The sequence below is a fragment of the Panulirus ornatus genome, chromosome 6 (assembly GCF_036320965.1).
Source record: "Panulirus ornatus isolate Po-2019 chromosome 6, ASM3632096v1, whole genome shotgun sequence".
In the NCBI taxonomy this organism is placed as follows: Eukaryota; Metazoa; Arthropoda; class Malacostraca; order Decapoda; family Palinuridae; genus Panulirus; species Panulirus ornatus.
The window spans coordinates 13,805,125-13,824,621 of record NC_092229.1 but is presented as its reverse complement, the minus strand read 5'-3'; the positions used below and the strand labels follow the sequence as shown (position 1 = coordinate 13,824,621).

General features: G+C 38.2%; 1 protein-coding gene across 1 annotated transcript in view; it reads right to left on the bottom strand.

Annotated features, from left to right (window-relative positions):
• Window positions 1-1,387: 1,387 nt before the first annotated feature.
• LOC139748890 (protein regulator of cytokinesis 1-like) overlaps window positions 1,388-19,497 on the bottom strand; it is a 95,389-nt gene continuing 77,279 nt past the window's right edge. The window contains exon 14 of the mRNA XM_071662253.1: window positions 1,388-3,646. Coding sequence (XP_071518354.1) covers window positions 3,320-3,646 — 327 coding nt within the window. The 3' untranslated portion in view covers window positions 1,388-3,319. The remainder of the gene's footprint in view (window positions 3,647-19,497) is intronic.

Genomic DNA, 19,497 nt, shown 5'->3' with positions numbered 1-19,497 from the left:
CCTATCAATTAACACGTAATCCAACAACGCTCTCTGGACATCTCTACCACTTACATACGTAAACTTATGTATATCTCTCTTTTTAAACCAGGTATTCCCAATCACCAGTACTTTTTCTGCACACAAATCTACAAGCTCTTCACCATTTCCATTTACAACTCTGAACACCACATGTACACCAATCATTCCCTCAACTGCCACATTACTCTTTTGCACTCAAATCACCCATCACTGTAACCCAGTCTTGTGCATCAAAACTACTAACACACTCACTCAGCTGCTCCCAAAACACTTGCCTCTCATGATCTTTCTTCTGATGCCCAAGTGCATATGCACCAATAATCACCCATCTCTCTCCATCAACTTTCAGTTTTACCCATATCAATCTAGAGTTTACTTTCTTACACTCTATCACATACTCTTACCACTCCTGTTTCAGGAGTAGTGCTACTCCTTCCCTTGCTCTTGTCCTCTCACCAACCCCTGGCTTTGCTCCCAAAACATTCCCAAACCACTCTTCCCCTTTACCCTCTAGCTTCATTTCACTCAGAGCCAAAACATCCTGGTTCCTTTCCTCAAACACACAACCTATCTCTCCTTTCTCATCTTGGTTACATCCACACACATTTAGACGCCCTAATCTGAGCCTTCGAGGAGGATGAGCACTCCCCTCTTGACTCCTTCTTCTGTTTCCCCTTTTAGAAAGTTAAAATACAAGGAGGGGAGGGTTTCTAGCCCCCCGCTCCCGTCCCCTTTAGTCGCCTTGTATGACACATGAGGAATGCGTGAGAAGTATTCTTTCTCCCCTATCCCAAGGGATTAAACAACAAACATATCTATCTTAAACGCTTTCAACAACAGGTTCTTAGCATATGAATCAGGTACAACTACCAACACTGCATATGAAGTCTTCAGTAATTATGTCCCACTTGATCTTCCTTTATGACTTCTAATTAGTGGCATAATGATTTTTGTTGCTGTGACCATTGTGTTATGTGAAGCAATTTTCATAAAAATGTTTGGACCAGTTGAAACTTTGACAAAGATTTTAGTTAAAAGTGTCTTCACCTTTTTGTTAAGCTCAAAAGAATCTTAAGTCTTCAATTTCCTATTATAGTTAGTATCAGCCTCACTTAACAAACAAGTCTAATAAAGCTTAAGTTTCATGTAAAGCAAACTATTGCCCTTCTCACTGAGGTAGGAAAAGGTAAGCAGGTATAAGGAGGGGAAAAAATAAATTGATATGAAATACCATACTCCCACTTTAAGCACCAATACAGTGCACAATTTTTTTCAGCTTTACACAATAATCATTTCAATAGTAATTTGAATATCATATTGGAAGAAAGACAGTACATAAACTAAGTAAGCATTATAAATACAAGCATTATTTATATATATTTATATATACATACATACATGAACGTGATAAAGCTTTAACATGTACTAAATATGATGTTAATCCACAAACAGAATTGAAACCTTACAGAGTTAAAATAAAATTTGATGCAAATTCTCATCAAATACAGATGTGTTCACAAAAATAAAAATGCTGAAATAAGAAAGCCAGTATTATTCATTTTCATTTGTGAGCGTTTACATCATATCACATGCAGAGATTTGGAACTCCATCATTCAGTACCATATATATACATGATGCCACAGCTGGCATGAAAAAGAAAACAGCAAGCTATTTTTCAAGGAAGAAAACCTATAGTACAAAAGAATAGAATAATTCTCATTTGCTAGACAAGATATATCTAAAAATTATGTTTAAGTACTTTCATATATGCTCAGATTCTGTATCTATTATCTCCATTACAAAGATTCAGAATTACCTTAAGACTGATTATTCTACTTATGGGTTTGTCAACTATATCTTTAGCTCCATAATACAAAGTATTTTGTATGCAATGAATATCTGCAAAAGTGTCCACCTCAATACACTTGAATGCAGAATCATACAAGGCCATAAGTCTTGTCTGGCAGTAACATTCAATCCAAACTATGATTGGCCATAAGCATTGCATTTATAGTGGGTGAAACTAAAAAAAGACTTTTGCCAGACCCTAACTCTTAATCAGAATAATATGTCCTCTACTTATCATTAGTGTATAACATGAAAGGGAGATGAATTATGCAACTTACATTTAGGAAGTTAGAATATGTAATAGAAATACAGCAAGTAAATGAAAGTGATCATTTTTTCTTTTTTCTTTAAGAAAAATGAAGAATGTTTGAAAATTTGGGAAAAATGATGAAGAAAACCAATATAAAATTGTGAATTTCAAGGCAAGGATAGATATGACAAAGTAACATATGACTAAAAATGGATAAAATCAGTGATAGGTATTGAAGAACAAAAGTAAATGTGAAAACATGGAAGAGTTTATGTGTGTGAAGAAAATGATATATTGATGAAAACATACATCAGAAAGGGGGTAATAAACTAAATATTTACAATGTTGAAATGATTCAGATGAAAAAATGAAAAGTTTACTGAATGTCAAGATTAACCAAAAAACAGACATGTCAGCACAAAGGTGCATTAAAGATTACTGTAAAGGATGGTAAGGGCACACTTGGGTGTAAGTAAAACTAGAGGGCGAATCATAACATTAACACTGAAAGTAGTTGTGAATATTAGACTGAATGGCAATAAGTAAAAGGAGTTTGATGAGAAATATGCACTCAATGGGAAATAACAGCTCCAGTAACTACCTAAGATGAGATCTTTTTAGTAATGGTAACCCTGCTTTAAATATGTAAAACTGCTCAAATGAAGCAGATAAGTGATTTTTATATTCAACTCATAATACTGCTCAATATGTATAAAACAGAGTTCACCTTTCTGGGTAACAAAGAGAAATAAAAAATGATTATGGAAGATCATATCTTCATTACCATTAATGTGAGAATACAGCTAACAAACTGGCCATTAACTGATTTTATCATACGATTAAGTTACTGATAATGCTGAGACAGCAGGCACTATCTGTGAAGAGCACTTTATTAACGTCTATGTTAACTGATTTTTCGTTCAATGTACTTCTAAAAGAAAATTAATAACCAGTCATCAAAAAGATAAATGCTACATCTGTGAACAAATGACCAAAAAAAAAATGTACTGAATGATAAAAGACTACAGGTGTTTGATCCCTCTTAAACCAGACAATACCTACGTGTCATAATCTATTTATTCATCAAGTCTTAATAAGTCATGTGCTCTAAATATCTCATATTCAACCCCACACATGATCATTCTGCCTGTAAATTCAAATATATCAAATAATTCAATGTACAAATCGGGTGACCTCCATCAGATTAGAAAGCTGAGTTTACTCCATCTGTTTGGAGTTGTGAGACGGGACACACCTCCATGTGGTGATCTTAATGTTGTTGATGGAGCAGGAGAGACTGCCATTCGTGAAACGGTGGAATTTCGAGGTGACCGGCGATTTGTACGAGAAGCATTTAAGCGAGTAGACCGACGTGTAGCCACTCGTGGCAGAGTCTTTGGGGTCTTAGGAAGACCTGGGGGAGGGCGACGAGGAGTTGTTTGACACACTAGCAGTGGAGTTTTCTTCAATCCATGGACTGTTGAGCTGCGGATATTTTCACGCTCACTGCGACGTTGAATACCATCCTGTTGAAATGTGCTTTGTTAGTAAAAGTCATAAAACAGCATGGGTCAGTAACAAAAGAAAGTATGCACAAGAAATATAATCAATTTGCAATCACTGGTCTGTTATATGTTAGATATGATTGTCCTGACCTATCATAAATATCGAAAAAACAATGAATAACTGGCCATATATCATTCTAAGAGAATCAAATCTACTACTTTTTCTTCATGTATAAACTACATATAAAAACTGCTTTCTGAATCTAATGGAGGCGGATCCATCAGAATTATCTGCCAAAATATTTGGTTAGTATTGATCTTACTATGCTCTACTGTGCAGCCCAACAAATATACCATACACCTCTCTGGAATGCCAGCAATGCAACTCAAAAAGCATACAAACATATAATAATAAGTGGAAAAAAAGAGAGATGAAAGTGTATTAAAGCAAGTATGGAATTTAGAATTCATTCTCAAAGGGAATGAAGAACCTTAAATCAACCAATTGTATTTCAATACTCTTCACCAGTCATCAACATACATAATGAATCCTTACAGCTTTCTCCACTACTCTACATCTAAATCCCAACAAAAATGAAGAAAGAAATAATACCTTCCATTAGATGACGGATCTGCCCAGTTATCATACATGGAACATGGCCTAAAGGAAATTAAACTTTCTAAAATTCTACAAGTAAAAAGAAAACTCACCTACATGTATCTATCACCAAATCTTACCATGATAGGGCTAGCAAATGTTACTTATCACAAATAAGAGAGAGAGGTCCTACTTATGAGCATCTACTGTAAGATTGCTTCTGGGCAGGGGCAGAATGTAGAAATCACTGCAAGTGTTGCTTTTTTTCTCAGTTATTCTCTCCTTCCATACACAGTGCATGAATGTCAATCTCTGGTTCATCAAGCACTGTTTTTAGTGAATGGTCTAGTCTTCTCTTGAAGGTCTCACTGTTCACTCACTGCCTTCTTATTCTCTTGAAGTCTCACAATCTTTCCATGGGGCTCCAGAATAATTTTGTTTGGTGCATATCTGATATATTCATTGGAAATCTTTCAAATTTACTTAATTTTGTCTCAAATTTTTCAATTTGATTCCTCCAATTTGAAGCCAATCATAGATTATCATGTACCTTACTCTTGTTTCTGCAAAATTCTAGTTCTTTCAATATTTCGTGGTACTGGAAGTCTGTAAGTTCCATTCCCTCAATTTCATCCTTCTATTGTTTACAGAGTATGATTCTGGTCTGTTCATGCCTCCATAATGCTAGCAATACATGAATTCCATTCAACACACCCTCTTAAGCTCTCTTAACCATACTTATTTTATCACCACATATCTCTCTCTTATCCTTTCACTACTTACTCGACCAAACTACCTCACATCACATACTGTCATCAAACATTTAATTTCCAACACATCCAACCTCCTCCACACAACCTTATCTATAGCCTATGCCTCGCATCCCTATAATATTGTTGGGATTAATATACCTTCAAACACACCCATTTTTGCCCTCCCAGATAACAATCTTTTTTTTTCCACATTCTTCAGTGCTCCAGAACCCTCACCCCCCTTACCCAACCTATAACTCACTTCTATAGTTCCATTCATTGCCATGTCCATACTCCCAGTTATCTAAAACATTTAACTTCTTCCAAATTTTCTCCATTCAAACTCACACCCCAACAAATTCAACCCTGCTAAACCTAACAGCATTGTCTTTACTCACATTAACTCTCAACTTTTTCCTTTCACACACTCTTCCAAACTCAAACTGTCACCAACCTTTGCAATTTCTCACTTGAATCTACCATCAGTGATATATCATCAGCAAACAATAACGGACTCACTTCCCAGGGCCTCTCAGCCCCTACCGAAAGCATACTAACCCCTCTCTCCAAGATTTTTGCTTTTCCCTCCCCCACTACTCCATCCATGAATAAGTTAAATGTGGTGACATCACACACCCATGTTGCAGACCAACCTTCACTTGGAACCATTCATTCTCCTCTCTCCCTATTCATACAAATGCCTTACACCCTCGATAAAAAACTTCTCATTGCTTCTAGCAGCTTTCCTCCAACACTGTATATTCTTATAACTTTCCAAAAGGTATCTCTATCAACCCTATCATATGCTTTCTCCATACCAATAAATGTCATATACACAACTATCTGTTTCTCTGAGTATTTCTCAAACATATCCTTTAAAGCAAACACCTATCCACTTCTGAAACCACACTGGCCCTCCCCAATCTGATGCTCTGTACATTCCTTCACTCTCTCAATCACTATCCTTCCATACAACCTCCCAGGTACACTCAACAAAATTGTAACTCTGTAGTCTGAACACTCACCTTTATCCCCTTTGCCTTCATACAAAGACACTATTCATGTATTCCATCAATCCTCAGGCATCTCTCCATGATCCATACATGCAATGAAAATCCTAACCAATGAACCAACAAGACAATCACTCTCTTCCTTATCAATCTTAACTGCAGTACCATCCACTCCAGCTGCCTTGCCACATTTCATTTTACATAAGCCTTTCACCACTTCTTTCTTCACCAAACCACTCTATGACACTTTCGCTTTACATACCACTCCATCCCAAACATCCTACATCTGCCACCCAATCAACAAACAAATTAAACAGTCTTTCAAAATAGCCACTCTATCTTCACCTCACTTCATCACTACCTGCTACCACTTCCCTTTTCGCCCCTTTCACCTATGATCTATTCTTTACCTTTTTTTTTTTTTTTTTTTGCACATCATTAACCTCCTTCTAAAACATCTTATTCTCCCTAAAGTTTATTAACTCTTGCTCATTCTAATCCTCATTTGCCTTCTTTTCCAGCCTTTGCACCTTCATTTTGACCTCCTCCCTTTTTCTCATACTTCCCTGTAAATACTGCCTAAATGACTATCTTCACTCACTAGCAACTTTATTTCTTCATCCCACCAGTCATTATCCTTTCCAATCTACCCACCTCCCACTTTTTGCATGCTACATGTTCTCGTGCACATGCCAGCATTACTCTCCCATTCCTCACCCATTCCCCTTGCTTCATTTACTCTTCTCACCTTTTGCCATTCTATACTCAATCTCTCATGGTATTTCTTCACACATCTCTTTTCTAAGCTCACTTACTTGCTTATCAAAATTTTTGTACACTGGAAATTTCTATCATCAGCTCTCTATCTCTTGTATGTAAAGTTTCTATCTCTTGTATGTAAAGTTTCCATCATCCCACTACTTGTGACGACTTTTCAATGTGAACTTACATCTTAGTTTTATCATTTACAATAACTCATACTTTTTTAACCCTTTCTTTAGTCTAAGTCTCTTTTTCCCACCAGACCCTTGCAAGGTGTTACAGCTATATCTCTATTCACTGTATGACTTTTATTTAAACTTCTCTTCACTGAATTCCATTGCTTTCTTCTTACCATTTATATACTTGTTGTTTTTCTCCTCTTCTCTTTGTCTTCTTCTGCTGCCAACAATTGATAAACTTTGGTGTCATCTGCGAAATGTCTCACTATACTTTCTTTTACGCCCTTTTCTGTGTCTATGAGTGAGGGGATTACCTAAAATAAGATCTTGTCATGAGGGTGGGATACTGAATAGCACTTGGTGCACATGTGGTTTCTTTCACAATACTCTTACAGCATTCTCTGCCCATAGACTCTGCATAACTGCCAGTCCTGGGTTCAGCTACATTTTCAGTTTTCAAGGCATATGTACTCCTTGTAACATTTTTATTCCTTCTAGCAAAATAATAACATGTCATACAGGCCCCAGCTTTCACTCTAAATTTTTGTGTGGGACCCAACTTCCATGATTTCAAATCCTTCTGTGGTACAAGGATTCAGTTTTACAGAACCTCTTCATCATATATCATGAAAAAAAGTACTGTACACTCACTCTTCTTTGTACTGATGGTATGGTGATGTAATAACTGGGGTTGGCCCTGAGTTGAAGCATGAATCCTCATTATTTATATAATCAAAGTATGATTATGGGGCTAAGGCAGGGCTCCCATGAAAGACAAAAGATACTCCAGGGGAAGGAAGCACATATGACAGTTGAGGTTTTCTCTAAGTATGACTTCATTCGGCATGCAACTAAACATGTTAAAAATGTTATAGTTCCTTACATGTGATTTCATACATCCTATATTTCTTCTTCCGTAAATGTTCACCATTTCCTACATTAGTAAGGAACAGATAAAGAACAGCCTCATTTGCTTAAATCCAATCCCTTGCTCCCATGTATAATGCATCAAAACCTTATCCACAACCAGGCCACAAAGACCTTTCCACGGTCTCCCCTAATGACTTCAAATGCCCTGGTTCAGCCCATTAATGGTATGTTGTCCCCTGTAAACCACTGTTCCAATTGGCTCTATCCTTTGCATGCCTCACACCCTCCCACATGTTGAGGTCCCAAGCCCCTAATGTATCTTTCACTCTATGATTCCACCTCATCCATGGGTTTCCCTTTCACTTTTTCCTTCAAATTCTCATACATATGTATACCCTTTAAGAAATCCTTTCCTTACTCAACTTTTCCTTAAGTCTAAACTATTTCAGAACACCATTTTCAGTTCTCTTATATATATATATAATCTTCTCACTCCTACACCTTACAATACCCGATCATTTCTTATTTGATCAACCTCCCACAAGATATATTATCCTTAATCAATTAATTTTCAATGCATTTTTCCTATCCTTTACATATTTGTCTAAGATCCACACCAAACAAACATCCAGTACCAATGCAACTGCAATAGTATCAAATAAAAAAAAAAAAAAATCTTTGTCCTTAAAGATGGTGGCTTCTCTTTCAACACAACCCTCAATGCCCTCAAGACCTTTGCCCCCACATTCACCCAGTGGCTCACTTCAGTTCACATGCTTCCATCTGCTGCCTTATCAACTCTGAGGTATCTACAAAATTCCACTTCCTCAAAGTTCTCTCCATTCAAACTCATACTCCAAATAACATGTCTCCTTTCACTGCTAAACCATATAACCTTGCTATCATTCACATTTACTCTCAAATTTCTCCTCTCACATGCAGTTTCTTACTTGACTCTGCCACAACCCCTGTAACATGAGCAAATAACAATTGACTTTATCCCCATACCCTTTAACCCCTAGCGCACTGCATACCTGCTCCTCTTCATGAACTCTCAATTCACCTCCATCACCACCCCATCCATGCAGAGATTAAACAGCCATGGTGATATCATAAACCCCTGTCACAGACCCACCTTCACCCTGAAACACTCACCTACCTGCACATATGCCTTACTTTCTTGATAAAAGCTCCATACTTCTCATAATATCTTTTCTCCCTCACCATATACTTGGAGCACCTTCCACAAAGCATCTTCATCAATGTTAACATATGCTTTCTCCAGATCCATACATACAGTATACAAATCCTTTTGTTTCTCTTAGTATTTCTTACACATAATCTTCAGAGCAAACATCTGATCCACACATTCTCTACCAGCCTTGAAATCACATTGTTCTTTCCAATTCTGACTGATACTGTGTACATTCTACCACTCTCTCAATTACCACTCTTTCATACAACTTACCAGTACTCTAAAAAAATTGTACCTCCGTACACTGAACACCCACCTTTGTCCCCACTTGCCTTTATAAGATAGCACTATACCAACAATTCTCCAACCCTCACATACTGAAAATACTAACTAACCAATCGGCAGCACAGTCACCTCCTCTATTAAGAAAATCAACAGCAATACCAGCAGCCACTTTTGCCACATTTCATCAAATGTAAAGCTTTCATCACCTCTTCTCTTTTCACTACACCACTCGCAATGACTCTCACATTGCATACCTACCTAACCTAAACACCCTATCATCAAACACATTCAACAATTCTTAAAATACTCACCCCATCTTCTCTCCATCTCATCTCTCCCTGTTACCACTTATCTATTTTCCCCCATCACAGATGTTCCCATTTGTTTTCCTTTTTGTTCCTATACTATTAACCTCCGCCCATAACAAATAACAAATTTCAGTGAGAATACTATATACATACTTTTTACTCATACATATCTTTTATATTTCACATGCATTATTTACATATTTGATTCACACAGAAAGAACATTACTTACATCAATAAAGAAAAAAATGGACCTAAATGGTGTAGCAGTTGGAATTACTGACCATGAAGCATGCAAGGACAGCCCAGGATTGAGCCCACATGGGTTTGAACCCAGGCTGCAGCAGTCAGTCTGCAGTCAATCCAGGTGCTCATCTTCCTATTGGGGCTGGTTAATAAATTGGCTTAGACTACTTTATAAATAATTCTATAATTGCCCATAGATCAATTTCTATGAAAGCGTCCTGGTGTTACCCAGGACCTTTCTAAAGAATTCTGTTGCCCAAGGCTGTGCTACTTCCAATAGCAGGGAAATGTACACTCCTTTGTGGTGAAAGTTCTTTCATGAGCCTTTACTCTCAACTATAACACCGCACCAAAGGTGACTTTTCACTCATGGTATAAATTTGAGCCGGCAGAATACGGTAACATCAGGTTGTCCTTACTAAATGTCGCCCATTCAATGTTTTTTTTTTACATGAAAAAATTAGATAAAAATGGGTATATTACTTATAGTCCCCCTCCCTTTTAAATAGATTCATGATGCCATAGAAAACACTTATATATGTACAATACTCAAAGAAAACACAGCTGTAAGAATAAGGGGATGGCTGGAACACACACATTACTGGTGAGCAAAGCGAAAGTTAGGGGCCATAAAAACTTTTTTGATAAGCAAGCTGTTCAGCAGTCTTGTGAAAGCAATATCTTAAAATCTTCAAGAGTATAAAACTTTACATATAATTTCTTCAATCATATTTCGTTTACAATTTGAGCCATAAGTAATATTACCTACCTGCAGCACTTCTTGCTTATGTTTGGTACATTTATATGAAGAGGGAAAATATTTCATACATCAATAACCTTTAATCTAATAATAGTATATTCAGTAACACTTCAGCTGACATCAGGAGGGTTGCCATCATGAATGTTTTGAGATCATCAATGCCATCAATTGGAATGTTAACAACCCCTTGTGCTCTAACAGGCTGATGCAAACACTCTCTTTCCTTATGGGATTATCAAATGCCTAGGCAGCGTTTGACTTAATAGCACTTGCTATGAAACTGAGTTCCCAATAATTTGTGTATGCTTATATTTGTGAGTAATAGATGCTACATTGTTGTACAGCGCAATGTGACTGGGTATTCCTAGCTATTCTGTCCATACCCAAAGCAGATGCACTGGCACATCACTATGGTGATGTGGCCCCCTGATCTCAAATCTTGGGCAGTAGAACCCCTATGTCCGAGTTAACAATCTGGGACCCTCTTTCAAAAGAGGACCAACTACTCCTGAGATGGACAATCCTGCTGACCAACTGTGAGAGTTTACAACTGGATGGGAATTAAATATGTAAGGTGAAGAAGAAGGTCCTGAAGGCAGTGAAACAGACAGCAATATCATCACTGGCAACCAGCCCCCATTCTGATTGTCATAAGTTATACTTCCCTAAACACATTCAATCAAGTGAACAGGGAATTTTGACTGCTGACTTATCTAAGAAACTCAAGAAACTAGAGTTTTGTTCCAGGTTTACAAGGAACACAATTATTGCAGTCACATAGGTCCAGGATATTTTACACTGGTCAACAAAGATTTCATCCCATGGAAAAAGATATGTTTCTCATGTAATTTTGTACACTTAATCCAAATATATTTTCAGAATTTCTCTATTGCCCATAATTTTATTTTGTTCCAGCATACCCGCATATCATTACGTACAGTATATATGTACCAGTGCTCTAAAGAGCACATGAAGCAAAAAGTTTAATAAACACAGCCATTTCCATTGTTTGTGAAGTGCAATAGCTTCTTTTTGAAAGTGCAAGCCTAGATAACAAGTCACCAGGGGCCTGCAGAAACACGCCTGGAAATGTTGGGACATTCGAAGTGCCCACCCCTGAGTAGTGGTTCTCAGTAAGTTGCCGGCTAGAACTCAATGTGTAAACAGTGTCTTTACCACTCTGTTGACAGATTGTGCTTTTGTGTATTCAAGTGTTGTGCTGATACCCCATCCACCATTATAATACCAATAAACTGTGTAATAGTCCGAATTCTTTCTGCTACATCTGCAGTGAATTGATATTCATATTGCAAAAATGTTCTTTCACACCCCTCATTAAAAAACTATGAGCATTACTTCAGTTATAAAGTCGGTAACCAGGATAAAAGTTGGACCCCCATATTTACTGTGTCAGGCTTCTCATTGCATAAGTAACAAACAGGTATATGCCCTATGTCTTTTCCTATTCCTATAGTTTGAAGAGAACCCAAAAATCATGCTTCGCATTGCTACTTCTGCCTGACATTTATATAAATGGTATAACATCAAAATCCAAGCATACTGTTAATTATCCTAATTTTCCATCTGCTATGAGGCCAGTATCTCAGTCAGGAATTACCTATGCCACAGCCTCCAAGAAACATGACAATGAGTGACGATGAGTCTGGTGATCAGAAAGTAGGCCAAATAGAGGACATTATGGATTCAACATCTGAAGCAAGCTGTTCTTCATATGAACCACATTTTCCTAGTCAAGATCTTAATGATCTCGTCTGCAATTCAAATCTGTCTACAAAAGCAGGCCAACTTCTTGGGTTCTAAGTCAAAGGGCTGGAATCTTCTCCAAATGAAACTAAAGTTTGTTTTCATCGTGATCGCCATGTCATTTTCAAAGAATTTTTTTCCCTTGAAGATGGTCTGATGTTTTGCAATGATGTTCAATGGCGGCACCTGGCTACAAATATAAAACAAACGAGTGGCGCTTTTTTTATCAGCTCATCAAAAGTACACTTAAAAGTCGTTCTGCTCCAAGGAAATAAGGTCCCCTCCATTCCTCTGGCTCACACAGCTAACATGAAGGAATTGTATGATGACATGAAGCTTCTTTTGGAAAAAATTAAGTATAGGGCCTTTAAGTGGAATGTATGTGGTGACCAAAAGCCTGTGGCACTTTTACTCAGAATGCAACTTGGTTACACAAAGTTCTGTTGTTTCCTCTGTGAGTAGGACGGCAAGGAAAATAAAAATCATTATGTGAAGAAAGTGCCATCAAAACAAACATTACTGACTCCATGGAAGAAGTGTCATCAATCCTCCCCTTGTTGATCCTGAGAAAATTTATCTGCCTCCTTTGCACATTAATGAAGAACTTTGTCAAAGGTATGGATAAAACTGACCATGGATTCACACATTTAAGAAATAAATTTCCAAGAACCTTTTTTTTTTTTTATTTTTTTATTTTTTTTTTTTTTTATACTTTGTCGCTGTCGCAAAAATCGAGGAGGGTATTTTTGAAGGACCACAGATCAGGGAACTGCTTCAAGATGAAAAGTTTGATGAACAGCTAAATGAACTTGAAAAAACTGTATGGCAAAGATTTTTTGGGGAGTCACAGATCAGAAAACTACTGTGATGTAAAAAATCTACTGACTTCATATAACCTCTAGGGTGCAATACGAGTTTAAAAATTCACTTTTTGGACTCACACATAGAATTTTTTCCAGAAAATCTTAGGGCAGTCAACGATGAGCGTGGTGAAAGATTTCACTGGGACATTTTGGACATGGAGAGGCAGCACCAAGAAAAGTGGATCCCCTCTATGTTGGCAGATTACAGCTGAACACCAAGTAGGGATGTTTCAGATGCCAAATATAGCCAAAAATTGTTCACTTCTGCATTTTAGAGGTAAGTTTTTTAAATGTAATACCAGCCTTACCTATGAACGAGTAATATACACTTATTGTACAATTCAATTGCTCTGTTAATTAAAAACCATGCCTGATAAAAAAATTCTAAAAAAAGGTTTGAATTCAGTGCAAAAAGTACTATAAGGTCTACCTATTTTAAGTGATGGGACAATAAAAGTTAAAATTTTGTTGACCAGTGAATTTCAATGGCCATCCAGGTAGGACCTCTTACACAAGGGAAACTTTGTTAAACTCCAGCTGAAGAAGGAATGAAGACAAAGGTCATTACTAAAAAGTTTACAATTCATTTGCCATTATAATAGTTCAGGGCAATACACCTCTCAACTGGGCCTGGAGAAATGTGATCAGAGGTAGAGAGAAAAATCAAGTTATAATTCTCTGAAGGGACAGTTACTAGAGCTCTACATACCAGGTTATTTCCCAAGTAAAAAAGGTATGCTTCATGAGAAGGCTGACTTTCAGTGGGAAGTGTCAATTTTGGGGACACTGAGCTTAGCAATGTGACTCTAATGTCTAATATGGTTTCTGCAATGGACTCCCTTCCTCTTCTTTATGCAAACAGAGGATTCTTAGGGGGAAAGGATCCCCCTCTAAGAGTCTAAACTGAGGAGGGACTCAAAATGATTGGTTGCTACTGTGTTCCAGAAGACCTACATAGGAACCTCGAGTAGACACAAGCAGTCTCACCTGTGAACCTAAAAAAGGTCAGCAAAGCTATAAAGCCACTTCTACTTACTGAAACTTTAATCTGGGGGAATATCAGGCAAAACACAAAAGAAGGACAGTGGTTTGGTGAGCTTCAAACCAAAGCCTTAACTGAGCTGCAAACCCAAGAAAACTGCATTTATTAATTCCTGATCAAAAGGCTTGGTATCGCCATCGTACACCTGTCCTAAACCTACTAAGAGATGTGGGTCCTGACAATCTTATGACCCAACTGGTGAGACTGAAAACTTAAAACAAGGAGTGAATTGTACCCATGGACTCCCAGCACGATTTTACTATGACATGAAATGCATGAGGGATTTTGATATAGAGAGAGACTTCTCGGGAAACAATGAGAGCAATGAATGATTCATAAGTAATGGACTCCCGTGGTGTAGCGGTCAGCATTCACGACCGTGACTCAATCACGGGCTCATGTTTTCCTGCTGGGCTTTTAAAGGATCCTTTTAATTCTGGTCCTTTTATGTTATGTTTTTCTCTATATACTCCAGATCTGCTCGTAGGAAAATGCTATACTCATGGGAATGTCAATTATTTTGTTTCACTGTGCACTGTACAATTCTTATACTATATCCACTGAACTTATCATTTATTTATTATACTTTGTCGCTGTCTCCCCACATTAGCAAGGTAGTGCAAGGAAACAGACGAAAGAATGGCCCAACCCACCCACATACACAGTCCACACACGCACATATACATACCTATACATCTCAACGTATACATACATATACACACATAGACATATACATATATACACATGTACATAATTCATACTGTCTGCCCTTATTCATTCCCATCACCACCCCACCACACATGAAATAACAACTCCCTCCCCCAAATGTGAGCCAGGTAGCGCTAGGAAAAGACAAAGGACACATTTGTTCACACTCAGTCTCTAGCTGTCATGTAATAATGCATCGAAACCACAGCTCCCTTTCCACATCCAGGCCCCACACAACTTTCCATGGTTTACCCCAGACGCTTCACATGCCCTGGTTCCATCCATTTACAGCATGTCGACCCCGGTATACCGCATTGTTCCAATTCACTCTATTCCTTGCACGCCTTTCACCCTCCCGCATGTTCAGGCCCCGATCATTCAATCTTTTTCACTCCATCTTTCCACCTCCAATTTGGTCTCCCACTTCTCCTCGTTCCCTCCACCTCCACCATATATCCTCTTGGTCAATCTTTCCTCACTCATTCTCTCCATGTGACCAAACCATTTCAAAACACCTTCTTCTGCTCTCTCAACCACACTCTTTTTATTACCACACATCTCTCTTACCGTATTATTACTTACTCGATCAAACCATCTCACACCACATATTGTCCTCAAACATCTCATTTCCAGCACATCCACCCTCCTCGGCACAACTCTATCCATAGCCCACGCCTTGCAACCATATAACATTGTTGGAACCACTAATATATATATATATATATATATATATATATATATATATATATATATATATATATGTGTGTGTGTGTGTGTTAAAAAAAAGGGGGTGACTGTGTTGTTGACTGGTTGGTAAGGTTATTTAATGTATGTATGACTCATGGTGAGGTGCCTAAGGATTGGTGGAATGCTTGCATAGTGCCATTGTACAAAGGCAAAGGGGATAAAGGTGAGTGCTTAGAGGAGGAAGGCATGTACAGAGCATCAGATTGGGGAAGAGCAGTGTGGCTTCAGAAGTGGTAGAGGATGTGGATCAGGTGTTTGCTTTGAAGAATGTATGTGAGAAATACTTAGAAAAGCAAAGGGATTTGTATGTAGCATTTATGAATGGAAGGCATATGATAGAGCTGACAGAGATGCTCTGTGGAAGGTATTAAGAATATATGGTGTGGGAGGCAAGTTGTTAGAAGCAGTGAAAAGTTTTTATCGAGGATGTAAGGCATGTGTACAAGTAGGAAGAGTGGAAAGTGATTGGTTCTCAGGGAATGTCGGTTTGCGGCAGGGGTGTGTGATGTCTCCATGGTTGTTCAATTTGTTTATGGATGGGGTTGTTAGGGAGGTGAATGCAAGGGTTTTGGAGAGAGGGGCAAGTATGCAGTCTGTTGTGGATGAGAGAGCTTGGGAAGTGAGTCAGTTGTTGTTCGCTGATGATACAGCGCTGGTGGCTGATTCGGGTGAGGAACTGCAGAAGCTGGTGATTGAGTTTGGTAAAGTGTATGAAAGAAGAAAGCTGAGAGTAAATGTGAATGAGAGCAAGGTTATTAGGTACAGTAGGGTTGAGGGACAAGACAATTGGGAGGTAGGTTTGAATGGAGAAAAACTGGAGGAAGTGAAGTGTTTAAGATATTTGGGAGTGGATTTGGCAGCGGATGGAACCATGGAAGCTGAAGTGAGTCATAGGGTGGGGGAGGGGGCGAAAGTTCTGGGAGCACTGAAAAATGTGTGAAAGGCAAGAACATTATCTCGCAAAGCAAAAATGGGTATGTTTGAGGGAATAATGGTTCCAACAATGTTATATGGTTGCAAGGTGTGGGATATAGATAGAGTTGTGCAGAGGAGGATGGATGTGCTGGATATGAGATGTTTGAGGACAATATGTGGTGTGAGGTGGTATGATTGAGTAAGTAATAATACGGTAAGAGAGATGTGTGGTAATAAAAAATGTGTGGTTGAGAGAGCAGAAGAGGGTGTTTTGAAATGGCTTGAGCACATGGAGAGAATGAGTGAGGAAAGATTGACCAAGATGATATAAGTGTCAGAAGTAGAGGGGACGAGAAGTGGGAGACCAAATTGGAGGTGGAAAGATGGAGTGAAAAAGATTTTGAGTGATCGGGGCCTGAACATGCAGGAGGGTGAAAGGCGTTCAAGGAATAGAGGGAATTGGAACGATATGGTATACTGGGGTTGACATTGCTGTCAATGGATTGAACCAGGGCATTTGAAGCATCTGGGGTAAACCATGGAAAGTTGTGTGGGGCTTGGATGTGGAAAGGGAGCTGCGGTTTCAGTGCATTATACATGACAGCTAGAGACCGAGTGTGAACGAATGTGGCCTTTGTTGTCTTATCCTAGTGCTACCTCGTGCGTATGCGGGGGGGGAGGGGGTTGTCATTTCATGTGTGGTGGGGTAGCGACGGGAATGAATAAGGGCAGACAGTATGAATTATGTACATGTGTATATATGTATATGTCTGTGTGTGTATATATATGTTACGTTGAGATGTATAGGTATGTATATTTGCGAGTGTGGACGTGTATGTATATACATGTGTATGGAGGTGGGTTGGGCCATTCTTTTGTCTGTTTCCTTGCGCTACCTCGCAAACGTGGGAGACAGCGACAAAGTATAATAAATAAATGAATAAATAAATATATATATATATATATATATATATATATATATATATATATATATATATATATATATATATATATATTATCCCTGGGGATAGGGGAGAAAGAATACTTCCCACGTATTTCCTGCGTGTCGTAGAAGGCGACTAAAAGGGAAGGGAGCGGGGGGCTGGAAATCCTCCCCTCTCATTTTTTTATTTTAATTTTCCAAAAGAAGGAACAGAGAAGGGGGCCAGGTGAGGGTATTCCCTCAAAGGCCCAGTCCTCTGTTCTTAACGCTACCTCGCTATCACGGGAAATGGCGAATAGTATGAAAAAAAAATATATATATATATATATATATATATATATATATATATATATATATATATATATATATTCTTTCACCCCTATCCCCAGGGATAATATACATATATATATACACATACACACACATACATACACACACGCACATATACACACACACACACATACACACGTGAAAAATGCAAGAAACAATTTAGAAAACTGAAACCTCCAGCTTGAAATGAAATGAAAAAATGAATGTCACATAATGGTTCAACCTCTGGCTATGGAATAAGGAAATGTTCAATTTATCCACACAAACGTCAATAGCAGCTCTCATCAATTTAACCACCGTATCAACAAGCTTCAACGTCCAAGCTACACTTTTTCCAATTTCACTATTTTCCCGTCAAAGCACCATGTATGAAAACTATCACTCCAGTAACACAACTATAAACATTTACTTCCCCTTTAAAAAAAAGTTTTGGGGAAGTGACTCTCGTAATGTTTATGTTGTGATGGAGGAACACATTTCTTGTATATTTCATCCATAATAACGAAGTAATTATAGATTATCTACTGTATGCAGCAACCATAAGTTCAAAGAATGGAGGAAGAATTTGAAACCCGTGCCTGGGATGTGGCTCCTGATGCAGAAACCTCTGATTATGTGCAGTGTTTGAAGGAACGTATGTATTGTGAAGACCAGTGTCATCACTCATCATTGATTCTCAGAACTCTTGCTGTGACTTGTTGTCAGAAGGTCATCGTTTTAAAGGTTCACATGTGGTGATGGAAGTATCGTATGCACATCGTATGCTGCCTTCAGGAATTCAAAGCCACAGCAGAACATATCTCGAGGAATATTTATTACTGACAGACTGTGTTCATATGACTTGCGTTGGGTCGGATGCAGAGGAGGATTTGAAGATTGCTGTACAGAGGCTCTTTTCCAGTGAAGACAAACCAACCAACCATTTCCATCTCCTTCTAACATTACCACTACTTGTCATTGCCTTCCCATTAGCCCCATTCACCGATGTAGGTATGTATATTTGCGTGTGTGGACGTATGTATATACATGTGTATGGGGGTGGGTTGGGCCATTTCTTTCGTCTGTTTCCTTGCGCTACCTCGCAAACGCGGGAGACAGCGACAAAAAAGCAAAAACAAAAACAAATATATATATATATATATATATATATATATATATATATATATATATATATATATATATATATATATATATATATATATATATATATATATATATATTTTTTTTATACTTTGTCGCTGTCTCCCGCGTTTGCGAGGTAGCGCAAGGAAACAGACGAAAGAAATGGCCCAACCCCCCCCATACACATGTATATACATACGTCCACACACGCAAATATACATACCTACACAGCTTTCCATGGTTTACCCCAGACGTTTCACATGCCTCGATTCAATCCACTGACAGCACGTCAACCCCGGTATACCACATCGCTCCAATTCACTCTATTCCTTGCCCTCCTTTCACCCTCCTGCATGTTCAGGCCCCGATCACACAAAATCTTTTTCACTCCATCTTTCCACCTCCAATTTGGTCTCCCTCTTCCCCTCGTTCCCTCCACCTCCGACACATATATCCTATTGGTCAATCTTTCCTC